Consider the following 19,198-nt stretch of genomic DNA (forward strand, 5'->3'; position numbering starts at 1 on the left):
GCGGCACATGCACCTTCGGCATTCCATAATGAGCCTTTTGAAAAGTCCTGAATCTTAATGCACATCTGGAAGCTAAAATATCAGGCAACATTGTTTCATTATACTTGTGGTTGAAATTCAATCCTATTTCCCCTTTTTGGCGTAACCAACAAAATTAAAAAAGAAATAAAGCTGAAAGTACAGAGGCGTAACTGGAGACTTGTACTGTTTTGGAGTCATATGGTCCGGTCCCAACCTCATTGCCGGGGCCCAAAATCGGGGGGTCAGCTAGCTGTGAGTCACTGAATTCCGAGTGAAGCAAAGAAAGAACTACGCCTCTGGCGCGATATTGGATTTGCAAGATGCTGGTTGAGTTCAAATAGTTTGCCCCTAATTTACTTTTGACACTAAGCCTCACGATTATTGTTTTCTGTAAGTCATATATATTTTTGTCTAGCTCGTCGAGATGTTCATATTTTTGCATAGGCTAGAGCTGAATTTGAATAACTCTAGTCTCCTGGATTTGCCACAATCAGAAAGGTGAAACGAAAGTTAGATAAAAATCATATGTTCAGTACTACATAAATCTGAAATGTCAAATTCAATCTTTGACAAAATAAAGTAAAATTTGTTTCAGATAATTTTAAAGGAAATTGGAAATAAATAAATAAACTCTTTTTAATTAATTTAAACATCGGAAGACTAGCTCAAGATCATTATATTATTAACTCTTCAATTTTTTTAGAAATTCAAAATAGACAAAGGGATTGTGTCTCAATTTATATTTATTGTAGTATTTGTTTTTTTCTATTAAAACTTAATTCTTCCTCTCTTATGAGCACTGTTAAAAAAGAAAATATTACACGAACTATGAACTAATCCCCCATTTTTTTTACATAGGTCAGCATGAAATTTTTACTACTTCCAATTTTAACATTATTTTGGATCTATACACGAGTTTTAATTGTGTAAGCTTATGTTTTAAGCAAATTAATGAGACATATATATATATATATATATATATGTATATATAATCATATTAGAAAGAATATTTGAGGAGCACACTAACCAAGGTCCTCGGAACACGTGTTAAAGTGGTTTCTGGAATAGAAAAATAGAGATATTTGAATTTTATAATCAATTCATTATTTTTCTTCAATTTCTGAGACTAGTGTATTTTTTTAAAATTGAAAAAACCTTTTAAAATTAAATAGAATCTTAACCGGTACCCATATCCATATGTACGTCATTGTTAACAATGTAAATTTCCACTCAACTGGGAAATTATAAATTTCCAAAAACTTTATAAATTTATCCATTTTTTAATCCAATAAATTTCAACTCTAGTTTTATAGATTTAAATTTCAACTCATATGTGCTAATCTTTAAAAAAAATCATATTCTAACATATAACATTTTCAATGCCGTGAGAGAAAATATGCTTTAAATAGTTATCACTAACAGTGCTTTAGGCAAGACCCGGGTAAAGTAATGTTTTAATTGGAGCGCATATCATTGGGTTTTCCTCAGGAAATGATTGCCTTTAAATGTTGCACATTATATTTCTTCTCATAATAACAAATTTGGGAAACGGAAGTAAAGAAACACGAAGAAAACAGTAAGTTCACATGTTCACATGGTGAAAGGAACAGAAAATAATACACGGCCACAGCCCTGCAAACCCTAACGTCTATCTGCTCTGACTCAGGCAACTACCATCTACCACCTTACTCCAAGCCAGCAGAAATAATAGGAGAGCAAGGATGCATAATGAATGAGCCCTCATGCTTCTCTAGCTGTAAAAATTCAGTTGGAAAGATCATGCAGGATCATTATTGATTCATGTTGAGAGAAAATGCATGTATAAAAGTTAATAATCCCAAAATTGCAAAGGCTAGAGCGCAAAGGGGTTTGCAAAAAGAAGAAATAAGACGAAGAAGGTTAGGAAAGTAGTACAGGAAACAAACAAAGAGTACGCCATAGAAATCTGTGAAACAGAGCTTGCTCAGAAATCAAACACTATTCACGGATTGAAACTGAGCGCAACAGTCACGGATAGGACATTGAAGTTTGCAATCAACCTACAACACTCCAAAATCTTCAATTTATTTCACAATTTTAGATCTCTTGGAATCCTCCACCTTTTTATTTTTTCTTTTTCACTTTTTCAGGGGAATAGGTGTTTTGATACCCGTAGGCACAGTCACGGGTTACACATAAATTTCAGCTATATATAATTTCCATGATCAGCCCTATCTAAGCTCAAGGAGAATAATCTTTGGAACCCTAAGCCATGGGTTCACAGTTTACAGCCTTGATTTTCATCTTCCTGATTTTCATGTTAATATCATTGCCACCAATTTATGCTTGTGTTCCTTGTACACAGCCACACCCACCGCCATACCACAGCCCAACCCGCCCAACTCACCCTAAAGTTCCCCGCCCGATTCCGCCAAGCACCAAGCATCCTCCCCACCGTGGAGGCTCCCCAAAAGTAGAGCCACCATCCAAAAAGCCGCCAATGCCACCAGTTATTGTACCACCAATTATCATTACCCCACCAATAACGAACCCTCCCGTGATATCACCTCCCATTACCAACCCTCCTGTTACAATCCCACCACCGTCTTCTCCTTACCCACCTTACAGTGGAGGCCCACCTTCTGGAGGCGGTGGTGGAGGTGGAGGTGGGGGTAGCTCTCCTGCTCCACCAACTACTCAACCAACTTGCCCAGTTAATGCACTTAAGCTAGGGCTCTGCGTGGATGTGCTTGGAGGATTGGTGCATATTGGGTTAGGAAACCCTGTTGAGAATGCTTGTTGCCCAGTGCTAGGAGGTCTACTGGAGCTTGAAGCAGCAGTTTGCCTTTGCACTGCTATAAGGCTTAAGCTTCTAAACCTTACTATATTCATTCCCCTTGCTCTTCAAGCTCTAATAACTTGTGGAAAAAACCCTCCTCCTGGCTTTGTTTGTCCTCCTCTTTAAGTGTACTTTCATTAATAACAAGGCGACCACATTTCCTATATATGGACGTACAAGATAGAGCTCAGCCTATAGGCAGGGTTGCCACCTCGGTCTCCCATGTTAACTGCTGCTTAACTACCTCCCGAAAAAATATAAAAACTGATCCCAATAAGTGTACTTTCCATTTTTAGGTTTCAAGAACTTTGTTTTCTGCTAGGGTTTGACTATTGTTGTATTTTGCATTGATTGGAGACTGTTTTTCTTTCTTTCTTTCGGGTTAGAACTTCCAGTGGATAACGGAATTGTATTTCAAGTGTCACTTAGTCTTTCATTATTGACTGTTAGTGCTTGCTTGAATTTTAATCTTTCTCAGCATGTGCCTACATATTCTATACGTGTGCTTTCACATACACAAAGACTAGTTTATGGAGGTTTTTTAAGATATGAATTATATCCCATAATCATAATAAAACAATTAAAATGAAGTAATAGTACTGTAATGCATTTTGGATATTTAATGAACGCTAAATACAATCAAACTTTTCTAGATTATAGTAATAAATAACGTTAGCACATGATGCTAGATAATTGTAATTGAATAGCCCAAAGTCTCAAACTACTACTACATTCTTCTTCAATTATTTATGGACAGATAAACTCTTTCCGAAAGACTCTCTTCTCATAATTGAAGTTAAAGGCGACAATAAAGCAGATATCGCTTTTATTTCCTTCTTCTTTCCGTTTTCTTTTCCCTTGTCTTTCAAATACTCCAAATGTCATTATTATCATAAGATCAGTAGTTAGCAATCCATTACCTAAAGTAGACCCTTATGGAAACATGACTAAATGTATATTCCTTCCATTGTGCATGTCGTTTTCCTTGGAGAGAAGACGAAATAGCTTGACTTTATCATTAACTAATTAATTAAATTTTTTCATTGCACCAAAGTTCTCCTCTAAACCTTAAATACAAGACAGGTTGAGTTGGAGATGCAGCTTATCAAGACTCAAGATCTATGTCACAGTCAGCCAATATCACATGGCAAAAGGAACCATTCCTGATCAGAAAATTTCATGTTCGCAATTTAATTATAATCGGAATAAGTGTTCATCCCATGTACGAGGGAAACTGTAAAATCGTAATTATTGGGTATGATGGTTTGTGATCTGAGGTTACAGGCGACAAGAATGGTTCACGGGTTTGAATTGGGTGCTTAAGAGGGACCGTCCAATTTCAGCTGGCCTTTCTTTATAAATTCGTGGTTAGGTTACAAAATTAGCTGGTGGAAGAGCTGGATCGAAACTATTAAATCTTTTCCTTAATTAATCTTGTTCTAATTGTGTTAAAGATCTTGGATGGAATCCGGTTTTAATCATCAAAGATTTGATGGTTGTAAAGAAGTGGAGGGCAATTGCCTATGTACCTCCCCCTTGCGTGGGGTGGGAGGGGCTGTTTTTTTTTAGAGGAATCTTTATGTAAGAAATTAAAGGTAGTAATGATAGTGAACACAGCGGTGGTCTTATTCTTGGCAGACAAGAATCATAATTGATTTTCCAAAATTCCTATTGATCTCCAAACTCCAATTGTCGTTCTCGTTCATGCCTTTTAATAAATATCAATTTAATTTAAATAAATTTTTATTTATTTAACATATGTAGCACAAAAAAAAAGAAATAAATAAATAAAAACCCTGGCCCAAAATAACTCACCCCAACCAAAAAACAAAAATAAAAGGAGATTGAACTCCTCCTTCTAGTTTACTTTATCTATTAGGTTTCATGCGGTTAAATTTTCCAAAGGATATAGATGCATTTTATAGGACCATAAATGAAAAGGAAAAAGGAGATTGAATTCTCTAAAGGAGGAATTCAGACCCAAACCAGATATATTTCTTTTCATTTCATATCACAATTCACTTAATCCAAGTGTGCGGTATTAAAGAAGTATCCAACACGTTCAGAGGATATCACCATCATTGATATCTTGAATTCTCTAAAGGAGGAATTCAAACCCAAACCAGATATATTTCTTTTCATATCATAATTCACTTAATCCAAGTGTGCTGCATTAAAGAAGTATTCAACACGTTCAGAGGATCACCATCAATGAGATTTTTGAATTCTCAGGCTGTTGCGGTTAGTGGAAATCGAACAGTAAGGCCAAGGAATCTTTGCCTTTTTCTGCAGTGAGGACAGTGAAGTGAAACGAGCTTGCTTTTCTCTTCCTCTTCCTTTTTTTTTTTTTTTTTTTCATGTGAGAATGCGTACATCTTCCTTCACCAAATTCTTAGTCACGGACTCAAAACTGTGCTTTCAGTGCCGGTAGTTGCTATTGACTTCAAAAACTTGAGCCATGGGGCCACGACTGAACATAGTTAATTAAACCACCGTGTGGTCATCTAAAAAAAGGCTGACTATGATATCTCTACTTTCTCTCTACTGCTCCAAGGGATAAACGACACGAAAAATGTAAGAATGATGGAGACATCTTGTGGTAACCGGACCTTTGTTTCCTCATGATGGGCCCTCTTAGCCCGCCAGCCGGTTGTTGTCAAAAGTTTGGAAAATCAAAATCAGCATTGATACGCGACCACGTTTTCCTTTCTTTTTCTTTACTAGAACTTTCTTTTTTCCATACTGCAGCCATGCTTAATTACAAGATTTTGATATCTCATCTGTGAATGTGTTGGAGTTTTTCATAGTTCTTTTAGTATATGGATTAAATGTGCTACATTCCATTTATCTATTACCCACTTTTTAACTATTTCATTTTAGAAATATACAAAGGGAAAAGAGTTTGTAGCTATTTTTGGAATATAAAATCATAGCCACGAGAAGTCATGAAATCATATTAAGTGCTTGCTTGATTTAATTTTTTTTTAATTTATCTACCTCTTAAAAGTAAAAATTAGATCAAGCATAAATTTTAAAAAACTCTTTAAAAAAAAGTAATTTTTTTTAAAGAATAAATTATTTTTTAAAAAAGACTTCAAAAAAAATTCTTGTGAGGAGTTTTTTTTTTCTCTTTTATTAAAAATACAAAAAAAAATTATTTTTACTTTAAAAATATCCTTATCTGTTAATAATAATTATAATATTACTTTCTAAAAAAAATACCTTCTATGATAATTTTAATTAAAATTATAATTTATAAAAAAAATTTATCAAATAACTTTAATTTAATTTTAAAAATTATTATTTTTATAAGAATTTCATAATAATTTTTAAATTAAAAAAAAAACAGATTGACAAAATTAACAAGCTGGGTTAGCTTACATAGGCCTTACTATTATCGTAGGGCATGCAGTGAGATGTAAGATGTGAAGTGAGGAGAGACCAGACCAGGTGATTTTCCACATGTAGATGTAATTAAGCGCAACAAAATTAACAAGAGAAAGAATGATTTGACAAGTAGAGAGATTTAAGGTCACGGGACTGAAAACTACAGCATGAGAATGAGAAATCTGACATGCTTCCACTGTCAACATATGGAAGCATTTTTGGTTTATTCAGAAAAACAGGCTGAATAATACTAATCTTTCATTTCCCTTAATGATACATAAAGCCAAAGAAAACACCTGAAGAAAAGTATTACACTTATTCAGAATCAATCCACAATCGCAAACAACACTACAACAAAGGGAAACAAGCAGTTACCAATTACAACATGCAAAACACTGATCACATAATGGACATTAGAACTTCAAAACAAATGCAACACCAGAATTGACGAGAAAGAAAAACTAGTAGTGATTATGAGCATTGGAAGCCAGAAGGAACATTCTTTGAGCAGACGTTGAGAAGCAAGCTGAGGGAAACTGGGATGTTAAGGTTGATGCCCAAAATGTTAGCTTTGATAGCTGTGCAAAGGCAAACAGCGGCCTCAAGATCAGCAAGGCCTTGGATTAGGGAGCAGCATGGCTGCACGGGAGGTTTACCGACGGTGACATTGAGCAAACCACCAAGCAGATCAGCACATATACCTAATTTAAGGGCATCCCTGGGGCACTTGCCTCCTCCAGATGGAGTTGGACAGGGAGTGGATGGAGATGAACAGGGAGTGGGCTTTGGTTTTGGTTTTGGTTTGGGGGAAGGGCAGGAACCACAAGCACTGACTAGGGAAAAGAAGAGGATATTAAGTGCAAAAAAGAGAGCAAGTGATGCTGATCTTTTTGAAGCCATCTCTCAAACCCTATTTGCTTCTCTTGCTTAGAGGGAGTAAGTAGAAGTAATAGGAGAGAGCAGTATGTGAGGATGGAGAACTTGGAGTGAAGAAAGGGGGGGTTTTATAGGGTTTCAAGTGGACAAGTCCATTGTTTTTGACGTTAACTTAAAACAATTTTATTAATTAATTTGTACAATAACTCTATTTAATTTTTGCGATTTGAGCTGGCAAAGGCAGAAGATTTTTGCTGAACTTTGGATGTTTGTGATCGTGAGGTGGAGATTAACAAATTGCCATGTTACCACTGCCCCTAACATCCATCTGTGGATCTATCTAGCATAAATTATACGGTGTGCAACAGTTTTTGATCTTAAGTAGCAATCAATAGCATCAGCAAGATTAAGATGTTCGCATTCCATGCATCCTAGCAAATAGCATATTCAATTTCTTGAACAAAACTGATAAAATTGATTCTACAAACACTGGGTTTTTTTCCTCGTCTTCTAAGCAATGATATATAGTTAAATATTTTCTTGGTTTACTTTGATTTTTATACAATATCTTCTCTGTTCCATGCTCTTCCAAACTAGGATAGTTACAACCGCTAACTGCTGAGGTCGACAAAAGGGATGCAGAATTACATCATTTTCTTGAATGCTAGCTTGTCACACCTTCATGTTTTTCTTCGGCCACTTTTGTTTTGTTTTAATTGCGCTATATTCCAATCTTAACTGTACCCTGCCATGGCTTGTTATGCAACAGTCAGAGCTATATCTTTTCTTTTTTTCCTTCCCTTCTAAGGTTTGTTGAAAGTTGATTTACATTACAATTGATTTTCAAGATCCTTATAGAAGTTACAGTAAGAATCCAATCCAACATCAAAGAATGGTATCTAGTTTGGTTAACTAAAGGAACAAAAAGGTTTTTCCTTAAAAAGCAATTTTGATCTTATAGATTCTGTTTGAAAAATCCTACATATATTAACCCATTTAGGATCCTTTCAATATATATACATCTCTGGTATAAATCTTGAAACATCACAACGCAACATTTAATGCAAGCAGCGATGCTTCATTTTGATTCTGTTATAGTCAATCCTTTGTTTTCCTCTATACTACTCTGAGCTTATTGATATTTACACTAAGAAGGTCTTTTGTTCCTATGTTTTCTGGCATGCAGATGCAGAGTCTTCCATCTTGGCATGTTGTCAATGGAAGTTTTCTAGCTGGATTGGAGAGTCACGGGCGAGCCTAGAACCTACCATGGGCTCCACTGGAGATTCATTTGGAACTGTGCCCTCGACTGAAGAAAAGAAAAAATCAATGTAGATGATTGTCAAGACATTTTTTTTCCTTCCATTCACACTTTGTGGTGCTATCTTTTTCTTTCTACTACAGAAACTACTGATATTTAATTAAGTCAACATTACATCTTCCAACTTGAGATATGTTCCAAACAAGGGGCTAATTTATTTTCTAGTGACCTCGTGTTGAGTAATGAACTCAAACTCATTGAAAAACAAAAAAAAAAACAGCTTCCCCTGTTTGCCAGAGGTCGACAACATTGTCACTATCTGTAATGCATTGAAAGTTTTGAAGTTATCTGCATTGACATCTTCCTGGTAAACTTGAGGGACAATCTTCACCTTTATTCCGTTTGACAGATGTGATTCAGTATATGAGAAGATCAAAGCAATCGATTGCAAGACAAAAGGAATAGTGTTTTACTGCAGCTTTGTAACTGTCATGGAGAATATGCTTCGCCAATATTATTAGCTAATTCTGAAACTAAATATTCCTTGGGATCTCTTGTTCAAACAAGTTAATGCAAATATATAAAAACTATTACTGATTGCTGAAATATTCTCCAACTATTAAATGATGAAAACAGATAAGCAACAACAGAGTATAGATGATTGTTATAATTGCCTATGAATCCTGGGCTTAAGCCAAAATGTTGCAAGCAAAGCACTGGAGTTGCACTTGTATAAACAAGTAATGGAAAGGGAACCAAATGGTTGCGAGGACTCTTAAGAAGAGTTGAGGTCTAAATTTCATATCTTTAAACGGAAAACAGGGTAATTGTGGTCAGTAAATTAATTCATATTCATAATTATTAATAAAAAATTTCAATATCTCTCCGTTAACAACTCGGATAGAAATCTTCTACTTCTACTTGATATTTCATTTGATGTCTTTTTTTTCCTAATTTTGCTTCACGTATCCAATTTTATATTATTAACTAAAAATTCTAATTTCTAAATCTTAAATCTTAATATGATAAATTTACCGAACATGTAACACAAAATTATGAAATGAACACTAAATGGAGTATCATATGAGTTAAAAGATTTATATTCTTAAAAACTCCTTATAAATAGAAAGGGATCATATTAAAAAAATAAAATAGGTAAGTTTATTAATAAGTATGGGTTCTGTTTTTTAAAAAATAAATTATAACAAAAAATAATTTAAAAAATTATCACCATACTTAACTAGTATGTATGGGCATTTGTAAATATTTAATTTCCTAAACTAAAGTAAATGGAAAACTCATTCAGTGTAATGAAGCATGATTAAGAGAGCTAACAATTTAGCCGGTTTTAAGCTTAATCAAAAACCACTTGATTTTCCTCTGTTCTTCCGATAATGACTAGCATCCACTAAAAGATTTTGCATTAACTCCCCTGCCCTAAAATGAAAAGAAAACAAAAGGCATTCTGGACCAAATTCTATTTAAAAAAAAAAATAGACTGATATTTCAGTTATTAAAACAAAAAACTTGGACCAAATTCCATGATAACACAAACAAATTTAGGATATTTGGCACCTGGTAAGTATTTTGGGTGACTGCGATACTTATTCATGATCGTGGAAGAGACCTTAATTTGATTCAAGTTAATATATCATCATCTTGTTTCCATTTTCAAACCATGCCTGAGTTTGAAAATAAGAAGGCAAACAATTAATATTATATTAATCAAGTATATAATTAAACTTGTTCCAAATTTACACGCAAAACGCTTAATTAGTGCTAGTAGCAGAGGCAAGCAATATTATATTGCGAAATTAAAATCCAAAGCTTAGGTGGGCTCCCTTAACTTTAGCAAGATTTAAGGCTAATAATCCATTTTACCCTAGCAGGTTTATGGATCAACTGCTGATAACTTCATCCTATAAAAGAAGTCATTGCCAGTAATGTCAAGCCGTTAATAATTTAGCTTCTTACTTTTCAATTCTCTGTTCACATAGCTTTGTGCAAGGATTGGTGTGGCTAACTGCTTATCTAATTAATAAAGTTACTTTGCCAATTAGTTGATCAGAGTGTTGGGTGGGAAAATCATTTCAGGATCCACAGATAAATGAAGGGTAACAAACAAAATTATCAGCTTTAAATGAATGCAAACAAACTGAAGTGTTCCATCAGTCACATCGTGAAGGGCGGTTGATTAGAAAGAAAGCTTCCACCATCAACTTTTACATCTCAGAAAATATTCTAGCTTAAAAAAGTTTTCTTAAAAAAGTTTTGAGTTCTTTACAAAATATGTACAGAATATGCATATGGAAGAAAATGTTCATGCCTACGTAAGAGGCTTGGGAGCCAGGACTTTTTGCGCAAAACCAATGCCTTTGTCCATTGAAAATCACATTCACCTGACCTAGTGTCGTTGGCTTCTCAGATTCACATAGAAAGTATGTATTTGTTGGATTAATTAGCTATATGAAGTTAGAAAGGAGATTGTTTGTGTTGCTTACAAAGTACGCTGTGATCATTAGAGAATTTCATGGGCCGCACCTACGTGGGCCTGATCTATTGAAGTTTAGTTCAGTTCAGGATGTTGCATTCCATTTTTCAACATGATCATCAATTCAGATCCTTTAATTTCCATTTCATCAATGGAAAGCTCATTAAAATCTATAACTACGTTAAATTTGTCACCTCAATATTCATGAATTCACTCAACTACTTGTAATTCATATCACCTTGACGGGATAAATAACTGAAATCTTTATGCTGCCCTTTGAGAGGCAGCATATTAAGGGTTTTGGGTGAGCAGAGGCTTTCCAGGGCCTTGATTTTTGGGTTTCTGGTTTCTTTGATCTGTAGCCTTCGGCTTTTGTTTTAAGTTTGCTAGGACTCTTGTCTCTTGCTTTCAGCTTTTCTGTGTGGGCAGGTTGTGATTCTCCTCCTGCTTGTCTACCGCTTAAAACCCCTTGAGCGGTAGAGCTTTTTTTATCGTTTTTTTGGTAAGCCGGTGTTTCAGCCGATGGGAGTCTCTGACAGCTACAGCTTGAGATTAATATTGACATATCGGTTGTATGGTTAATAAAATTCAGCTTTCAAAAAATAGGTTTTTGCTGTAATGTCTTGTTCTGTTGTTTTGTGCACGAAGGAATCGTTTCGAGGTCTGCGGTGTAAGTGCTGGTTGGGAATGTATCTACTGGGGCTGATAATTTTACCATCGCTGCTTTTTCTGGACTTTCTTCAAAAGCTGAAACCGAAGGGTACTGAATTCAATTTCGGGTTCAATATAATTTTCCCAGATTTCCCAAAATAACCGCTAGGATAAAACAATCGTGATTCATTTCTAAAAATATTTCCGGATATAGGACAACATTATTGCGAAGGACAATACATGCATTAGATGCTAACGCTCCTGAAAAGAGATCCACATTCGTGAAATTAACGTGATATAGCCTGATTGGTTGAGAACATGGTATACCCGTCCCAGATAGATATATAATAGTACCACAAAACAGAATTGCCAGATGGGTATCATTCACGGGTATTGGATTAACAGGCCAAACCAGATTGGTCAATCTTATGATCCAAAGAATCAACAACGGTAAATTGAAATATAATATAGATCCTCATGCATTTTGATTCTGAATCTATAGCATCGCCGATGCCAGCTAAATTCTAGCCAGCCTTGCTAGTTCACATGCCTAGTGTTTTGTCTTTGCCAATTATTCAAGCAACACGCTACACTTGGTACACTATATAAACCCGCATTGCCTATTTCTTCATCACGAGGAAGTTAAACTTAGGATAAGTAGAACTGTTCAGACTTTGAAGAGTTTTTCTTGAGATGGATTCCAAAAGATGTTCATCAACCATTCTCCTTCTCGCTATCAACCTTCTCTTCTTCACCCTTGTAAGTGGGTGCAACACTTGTGTTCAGCCTAGACCGAACCCAAACCCTAGACCAACTCCTTCTCCTCCCACGAAAAGCTGCCCTAGAGATGCTCTGAAGCTAGGGGTTTGTGCCAAGTTGCTGAATGGAACAATCGGTGGAGTGGTTGGAAACCCTCCAGATACTCCCTGCTGCTCTGTGCTATCAGGGCTTGTCGATCTCGAAGCGGCTGTGTGCCTTTGCACAGCCATTAAAGCTAACGTTCTTGGCATTAACATTAACATTCCCATTTCGTTGAGCCTGCTCATCAACACTTGTGGGAAGCAGCTACCATCTGACTTCATTTGTGCTTAAGCATTTTCTACATAATTTGCAGTAACTCTGCTGCAATGTTGTGTTTTTGGCCTTTGGTTTTTCCTTTTGGTCCCAGTAACTTTCTCTTGTTCCTAATTCTATGATTGTTCAAATAACTCTTACTCTGAGATTCTATTTCTCATTGTAATTCAAGGATACTCTTTGAAACTGTCATACAGAGATATCTATGACATTCTAGCAGTCTTAATTTTGCTAGCTATCAATGAATTAATGCTTCTTCCAACTAATAATTTTTTGATTATGAGTTGTAACTATATATATCAGATAATTATAGATGCAAAAGTACCCCCGAAACTCTTTAACAAACATTAAAGATTAACACATATTGCAGTATTTGACACGTTTTATCTTGTGAAGAAACATGGCACAATCATCAACCACTATGATTGTTGAACCGTATGACTTAAAGCATCGGACACTCAGTGTGTTATCCAATATGATTTTAAGCAACCCGTGAAGACAACAAACTAAAAGAATTTTACGCATTAATATGATTTTCTGTTGCATCCGTGACAAGATTCTGTGATTTCTTTCAAAAAAAATGTTGATGTTTAATGCAAGTTGCAGCTTATGAAATCATTATTTCAGAGAGAAGTGGGAGGACAAAGATCTGTTTGCAAATAAAATATAGTTCATCTTTCCCAAATGACTTTTATTAGGGTTAAAAAAGAAACAAACCAAGCGTGAGTGTGAACTCAGACATCAGCTCGTGAGAGTAATCCGGTGCTTCTCACCATGTGCATCAACAGTTTGATATATAGTGCGGAACTAAAAGATTCAAGTTTCTAATCGCATTATGATTCGGATTTCATATTAGGCTAAACCATTCTGGCTGGAAGCAGCAAAATACGTTAGCAAAAATAGCTATCACGGTCACATTTCACAAGTCATCGTTTACTAAATTCCCCCTCCAACTCTTCCAGGCTTGTCAGCTGAACGTTCTTGTTTTGGGCCTTGTATTCAATTTTGTTATGCAACCGCAGGCATAACATAGTCATCTGCCCATTATTACTGAATTAGCTCAAGCCTCCATCAAAGAACTAACAACGTGAACACAACTTATGAAGGGCCATAATTTTCCCATGAAACTGTAGGACCCGTTTCCTAACTTTACGAGGCCCCAATATTATGGGAAGTGTCATTTGCTGTAGGACACTTGGACCCAAATAGAATCATGGACACTACATAAGTCATAAAGATGGGTTATCTTGGCCCATCAGTGCCTTTCCATCTTCTAGTTGGACAAGTTTTTGGCTTTTGCACATGACAAGAACACAAGTCATGGCGTTAGATTACTACAGCTAGCTAGCTAGCTTCTCCTTTTCTTGACATTTTCAATTTCATAAACTCGTCCAAACTAAAAATAAGCTAAAAAAATCCCATTTGTACAAGAAATTCGTTCAACTCTGACGCATAGAAATTCTCAAATGGATAAATTAATTCAAATTCAACCTAAAATAATTTGCAATTCCTTGCCTGTGAAGCGAAAACTCGAATGTTTCACCTCTTTTGATCTTTCATCATCTTTCTTCGATATCCCACGTATACGTGCATGTCAAGTTAAAATAGACAGCCTTTACCAATGTTTGCAATAATTTTTGTTTCTTTTCCTTTCAAATCTCTTCAAAGGCCTCACCTGCAGTATCATATTTGGGAAGCGAAAACTCGAGAGTTTTTTGAGATCTTTCATTTTCCTTTGATCATCACTGTTTTCCAACTTGCAATGTGAAGCGAAGAAGCGAGAGTTTTTTTGAGATCTTTCATTTTCCTTTGATCATCACTGATTCCCAACTTGCAATGTGAAGCGAAAACTCGAGAATTTTTCTCCTTTCATTTCTCATTCACATCCCATCCCAACCCATTCATGCCCGTGAAGCGAAAACTCGAGACTCTTTTTTCTTTTCTTTTTTTTTTGTTCCCTTTAATTAATGTCCACCCATTAATTCATGGCTGTAAAGTGAAAACTGGAGCAAAGGTGAGAAAAATTTAAGTCATCCCTTCAACTCGTATCACGTTTATCACATTTTTTCCAAGCGTTGTCGCTATTGGTTTTTTCCATTTCTTCCATGTTTACCTTTTTTGTTTCTTTGATAAAATAAAAGCCACCTGTTGATGGTGGGGGAAGGTTTGGAAAAGATTTCCTCCAGCTAGGGTCATGCATTCCACTTTCTCTGTTTCCAGTCCAACTTTTATAAGCCACTTAGCCTACTTTTCACACTCTCAACCCTCAATGTATGGGTTTTATTCATTAAAACAAGATTAATTAAGCACGATTTCAACACAATGTGACCAACTTTATCATCTAAGATAATATAATTAAAGAATATAGCGAAGCAAAAATGGATCTGAATATCCCAAAAGGTAAAACCAGTACATTCCCAACACATGGGATCACGCTTAATCATACAGAAACTGTTGTTGTGTTCGACCCTCCAATTATTGTCACTTCCCCCAGTTGTCGACTTCCTCAATTGGAGGCGTTAGCTTGAGCAGTATCTTCTATTGGTATCATTTCTATAATTGAATAATTAAAATATCCCATTCTAGAAGCTGACAAGGTTCCTGGAATTAATCAACATTTGATTTGTTGTTCCTTTTCCTTTTCGTGATACCAAGAGTCCTTTGCAAGTAAACTTTGGGTAGTTTATAAAGACCATCTTCCAAGATACTTACAAGTTACAGATTGTATAAGTAAATGAATATTCATATAATATACTTCATCGCTTTACAACCCTATAGACTCTAGCCTCTCAAAGTCGTAACTCTTACGGCATGGCCCTATTTAAAGAACTTTAAATGAACAGACACATAACACGTTCTAGTTTTGAAAATTTACTTTATATAAGGGCGAAATAAATTATGTCCATTCAATTATAATTAAGAAATTAATACAATTACAAAATAGACATGTAATAATCTTATAAATTCATTTTGAATGCATAAGACAATATAATCTTTCGATTTTTTGCCCCCATTTCGATTTTTTGCCAGCAAGTAATGTACATCAATAAGTCAAAATAGTGTGTGGCAAGATAATTTAGTTGGCATTACATCTTCAAAATGAAAATTAATTCTAGGGTTAAACTCCTAGTGCCAAACGCTTTCTTTTCTTCCCTACATTTGATCATACTGCCACGAAACTTTCAACAAAAGAACAATACGGCAAGATCAAAAAACATCCCGAAAAGCCAAAAAAACAAAACACCAAAGCGCCAAAGTGATGATCATGATACTGATCAAACTTATCTGGTTTGTCCACTATAGCATTAAATTTAATCTCCATCGTCGCATTATATTCAAAAACAATATCATGAAACATTAATAGAGAGATCTAATCTAATAACTTAACTACATAGCAAACTAAAATGTATTTGCCCTTATAATAACCATCTAAATGAGTTAGCATGTTAACTCATGATCAATCAAACAATGTAGAAAGAACGCGATAAGCATGTCGGTTTGATTGCCACATCAGAGATGACATCGTGTTTGTTCCAAAAATTTTGATGCGTGGTTGATGATGAAACCTTGGGTTACCCTAATTATGACCCAATACTTCTTTTAAATGCATTTGTAATGTAACTTCCTCTCCTTAGCATTTCTGTCTCTCAACTTGATGCAGTTAAATTATTTGATAATGTTTGACTTATAAGAGTTTGTGCCGTCCATCCGTGGATTAAGCTATAGGCTATCATTCAAAACCATAGCATGTTTTCAATGGACAGAAACATGGGGCGACCCTTTTTTTTTTTCCTTAACAAAGAAGTGGCCTAGCAACCAACCATCACCTTACACGTGGACTGTTTCACTCTCTCTCATCTATTATAGGACTGTTTTAGTGAGAAAATCAGCGTACCTAAGTGGTTTATTATATTCCGTTTTGAGCTTTTTAAACAGCTATATTTGAGCCACTTGTCACATCTTGTCTAGTGTATTGGCTCTTGGAGAACTTGAAGGAATACATGGAATGAATTCTTTATTCTACTCCGTAGTCATTACAATCCTTAATAATACAAACATTAATACTTTATAGTATGAATGTTATCCATCTCTGACCTTTTCTTACCTTTCTTGGGTTGGGGAGGGGATTCCTTTGCTTGTCGAAATGAAAAGTCCATACAGCAAAAAAACAAGAAAATAGACGTAAGCTTCCCAATTTTTATTCTTTCGATTGCACCCCAAAAGCTTAGATTATATCCTTAATCTTTTTCTTGTAAAATAAAACAAATTAATTAAGTATATAAAATTTTGATAGCATGACACTTAAAATTCAATGGACTTCACATATTTTTCGAAAGGATTGAACAAGAGCTGAATCTTGTCACTTTCATCATCACCGAAACCAAAATGAATTCTTTTTCTTTCTTTATAATTATTGAATGGGTTTGCACTTGCATTTTGTAATTATTGATAGATACTTCCCCTAATTTATGAACTAGAAGATGCATTATTTACCCTATTTCTTAAGTAGGAGACAGTCTGTAGTATTGCATCACTTGGGTGTAGCTAGAGGCACAAAACTATTGATTACAGATCCTTCCAAGCAAATTTCGTAAGAAACCCAAGTGGGCTCATCGCCTTATAATTTGATTCTTTGATTTTAATGGTGTATGAATTTTGTTTGACTTTTCCCTCAAAATATCATTACAAAATAGTATACACCCACTTATATATATCATATCTCAACTAATAGGGCAATAATTTTGATTGAGCAACAAATAGTTATAAACCCTCAATTAGCAAAATTTTCTGGAAAGCCAGCCAGCTTACTGATTCTTTAGAATACTTATTTTATCACGAATCCAATTGCAACAGGAAACCTGGAATGTCCGGCGATTGGGTGTAGGCCACCGTATAACTGACCAATGTGGTCTATTCTTGACTTTTTTAATTTTGTTTGGTTGATGCCCATTCATATTTTTCTTGGTCAACCCCTAGGGTTCAATCAGTGCATTTATTTTAGAAACTTTTAGTGGCGGAAAATCGACCCCAAAGCCCCATGTAGAATCTTGGGAATCAGACGTGTCGCGTGTTGGAATTGTAGGGTAGCTTCTTCCTTTGTCTACCTACAACTTCAAATGCGACCATTCCAAAATGCAAAAACCACTCTAAATAAAAATACATTAGAGGAAAAATTTATACAGAGACAAAAAACTTAGCGTTAGAATGGAAAATGAGAGGTTTGTTTATATTTCACATCGGTCAGTATCATTACTATTTATATATTATATAGGTCTTTCATTTGCAATTTAAAACCCAAATAGGGGGTTCATTTTATCAATTTAGCAAACTATAATCAAATTCCAAGAAGTAGGTAAATGATATTTTATGTATATTATATATAAAATTTGAATAGTATTAAATTGTTTCAACTATATATAGATTTTAGACACACCCATTGCATATTAATTAATATATGGTGATGAGCCATTGCATATTAATTAATATATGGTGATGAGCCATTGCATATTAAAAATTTGATGCATATACATCTGGCAAGACATAAAATTATACAAGTTTTGCTTTGAGATTATAAATTTATATAATATTATTTTTTTTATAATTAAAAAAGAAGGATTCAAATCTTATTTTTTAGAATAAGATGATCATGCACCAATCGATAAATTAAATGTTCGAATGTAAGTTTATATAATAATATTTAAATAAATTAAAAATATATATACATGAAAATGGAGTTAGAGCTAGCACCGTACTTTTCAAACTTTCACGTAGAGATATACAAATATTTCCTTTTCTGTGGAAGTCGTGGGTAAGAAACAAGGTCCATGCAAAAAACAAACCGCTCACGAGGAACCCTGCACAGCTTCACGTGGACGTGCGGGTGCACCATTTCTTTACCTCTCTGATTTCAACCCGTCCTCTAATCACGTCAAAAGAAGTGTTCTTTTTCCATAACAAGGTAAAATCCAACATTATCTGCCTCAGCATGTTGGATACAATAATGTTTCTCTTTTCATGGTCTTCATCATATATATATATATATATATATATATATATATTTTTTTTTTTTATTTTTTTTTGTTAAGCCCAATAATTGCTTTTTCTTACTTGCATGCATGCATCAATACCTGACCAGAGAACATTAATCATTCAATCGGTTGGGCTTGAGTATTAATTTCTTTCAGAGCTACCGTGCCGGTATTTATTGCGAGTTAATGATCAGAGAGAGAGAGAACAGGGCGTGTCGAGAATCCACATTAGGAACTAGTAAGAAACATGACAATCACCAGCGAAGAAAGCTTTTACTAATTAGCTTAGCCGATTTATATTAATTGCACCAACACCGAAACAGAGAAGAAAAGAAAACCATGGGCATATATTTTGTGGTCGATCCACCCCTATACATCTATAAACAATGAGGTTAAACCCTTATCAGAGATTGGAAAGGTCAGTTTTCGTTAGTAATGGCTTGCAGGTGGGCTCTCTGATCAAAGGAAGCTCTCTATCCCTCTCATACATTTAAAACCATGGACACGTATTTAAATCAAAACGCCCTTCTACTTCAGTTGGTCATTGGTGGCTTGACAGGTTTCATTTCAAGGGAAGTATTCAATGACAA

The 19,198-nt window shown here is 35.0% G+C and overlaps 3 protein-coding genes across 3 annotated transcripts; 2 read left to right on the plus strand and 1 right to left on the minus strand.

The window, feature by feature from the left end:
* Positions 1-2,126: 2,126 nt before the first annotated feature.
* On the plus strand, positions 2,127-3,275 carry LOC18606292 (Bifunctional inhibitor/lipid-transfer protein/seed storage 2S albumin superfamily protein). Its single transcript, XM_007039823.3, has one exon. The coding sequence runs from the start codon at positions 2,273-2,275 to the stop codon at positions 2,963-2,965; it is 693 nt and encodes a 230-aa protein (XP_007039885.3). The 5' UTR covers positions 2,127-2,272; the 3' UTR covers positions 2,966-3,275.
* A 3,192-nt stretch (positions 3,276-6,467) lies between these two features.
* On the minus strand, positions 6,468-7,209 carry LOC18606293 (pEARLI1-like lipid transfer protein 1). Its single transcript, XM_007039824.3, has one exon. The coding sequence runs from the start codon at positions 7,124-7,126 to the stop codon at positions 6,698-6,700; it is 429 nt and encodes a 142-aa protein (XP_007039886.2). The 5' UTR covers positions 7,127-7,209; the 3' UTR covers positions 6,468-6,697.
* A 4,920-nt stretch (positions 7,210-12,129) lies between these two features.
* Positions 12,130-12,848, plus strand: LOC18606294 (14 kDa proline-rich protein DC2.15-like). The gene has a single exon (XM_007039825.3). The coding sequence runs from the start codon at positions 12,199-12,201 to the stop codon at positions 12,595-12,597; it is 399 nt and encodes a 132-aa protein (XP_007039887.1). The 5' UTR covers positions 12,130-12,198; the 3' UTR covers positions 12,598-12,848.
* Positions 12,849-19,198: the final 6,350 nt, after the last annotated feature.

The sequence above is a fragment of the Theobroma cacao genome, chromosome 3 (genome assembly GCF_053813885.1).
Source record: "Theobroma cacao isolate CCN51 chromosome 3, ASM5381388v1, whole genome shotgun sequence".
NCBI lineage: Eukaryota > Viridiplantae > Streptophyta > Magnoliopsida > Malvales > Malvaceae > Theobroma > Theobroma cacao.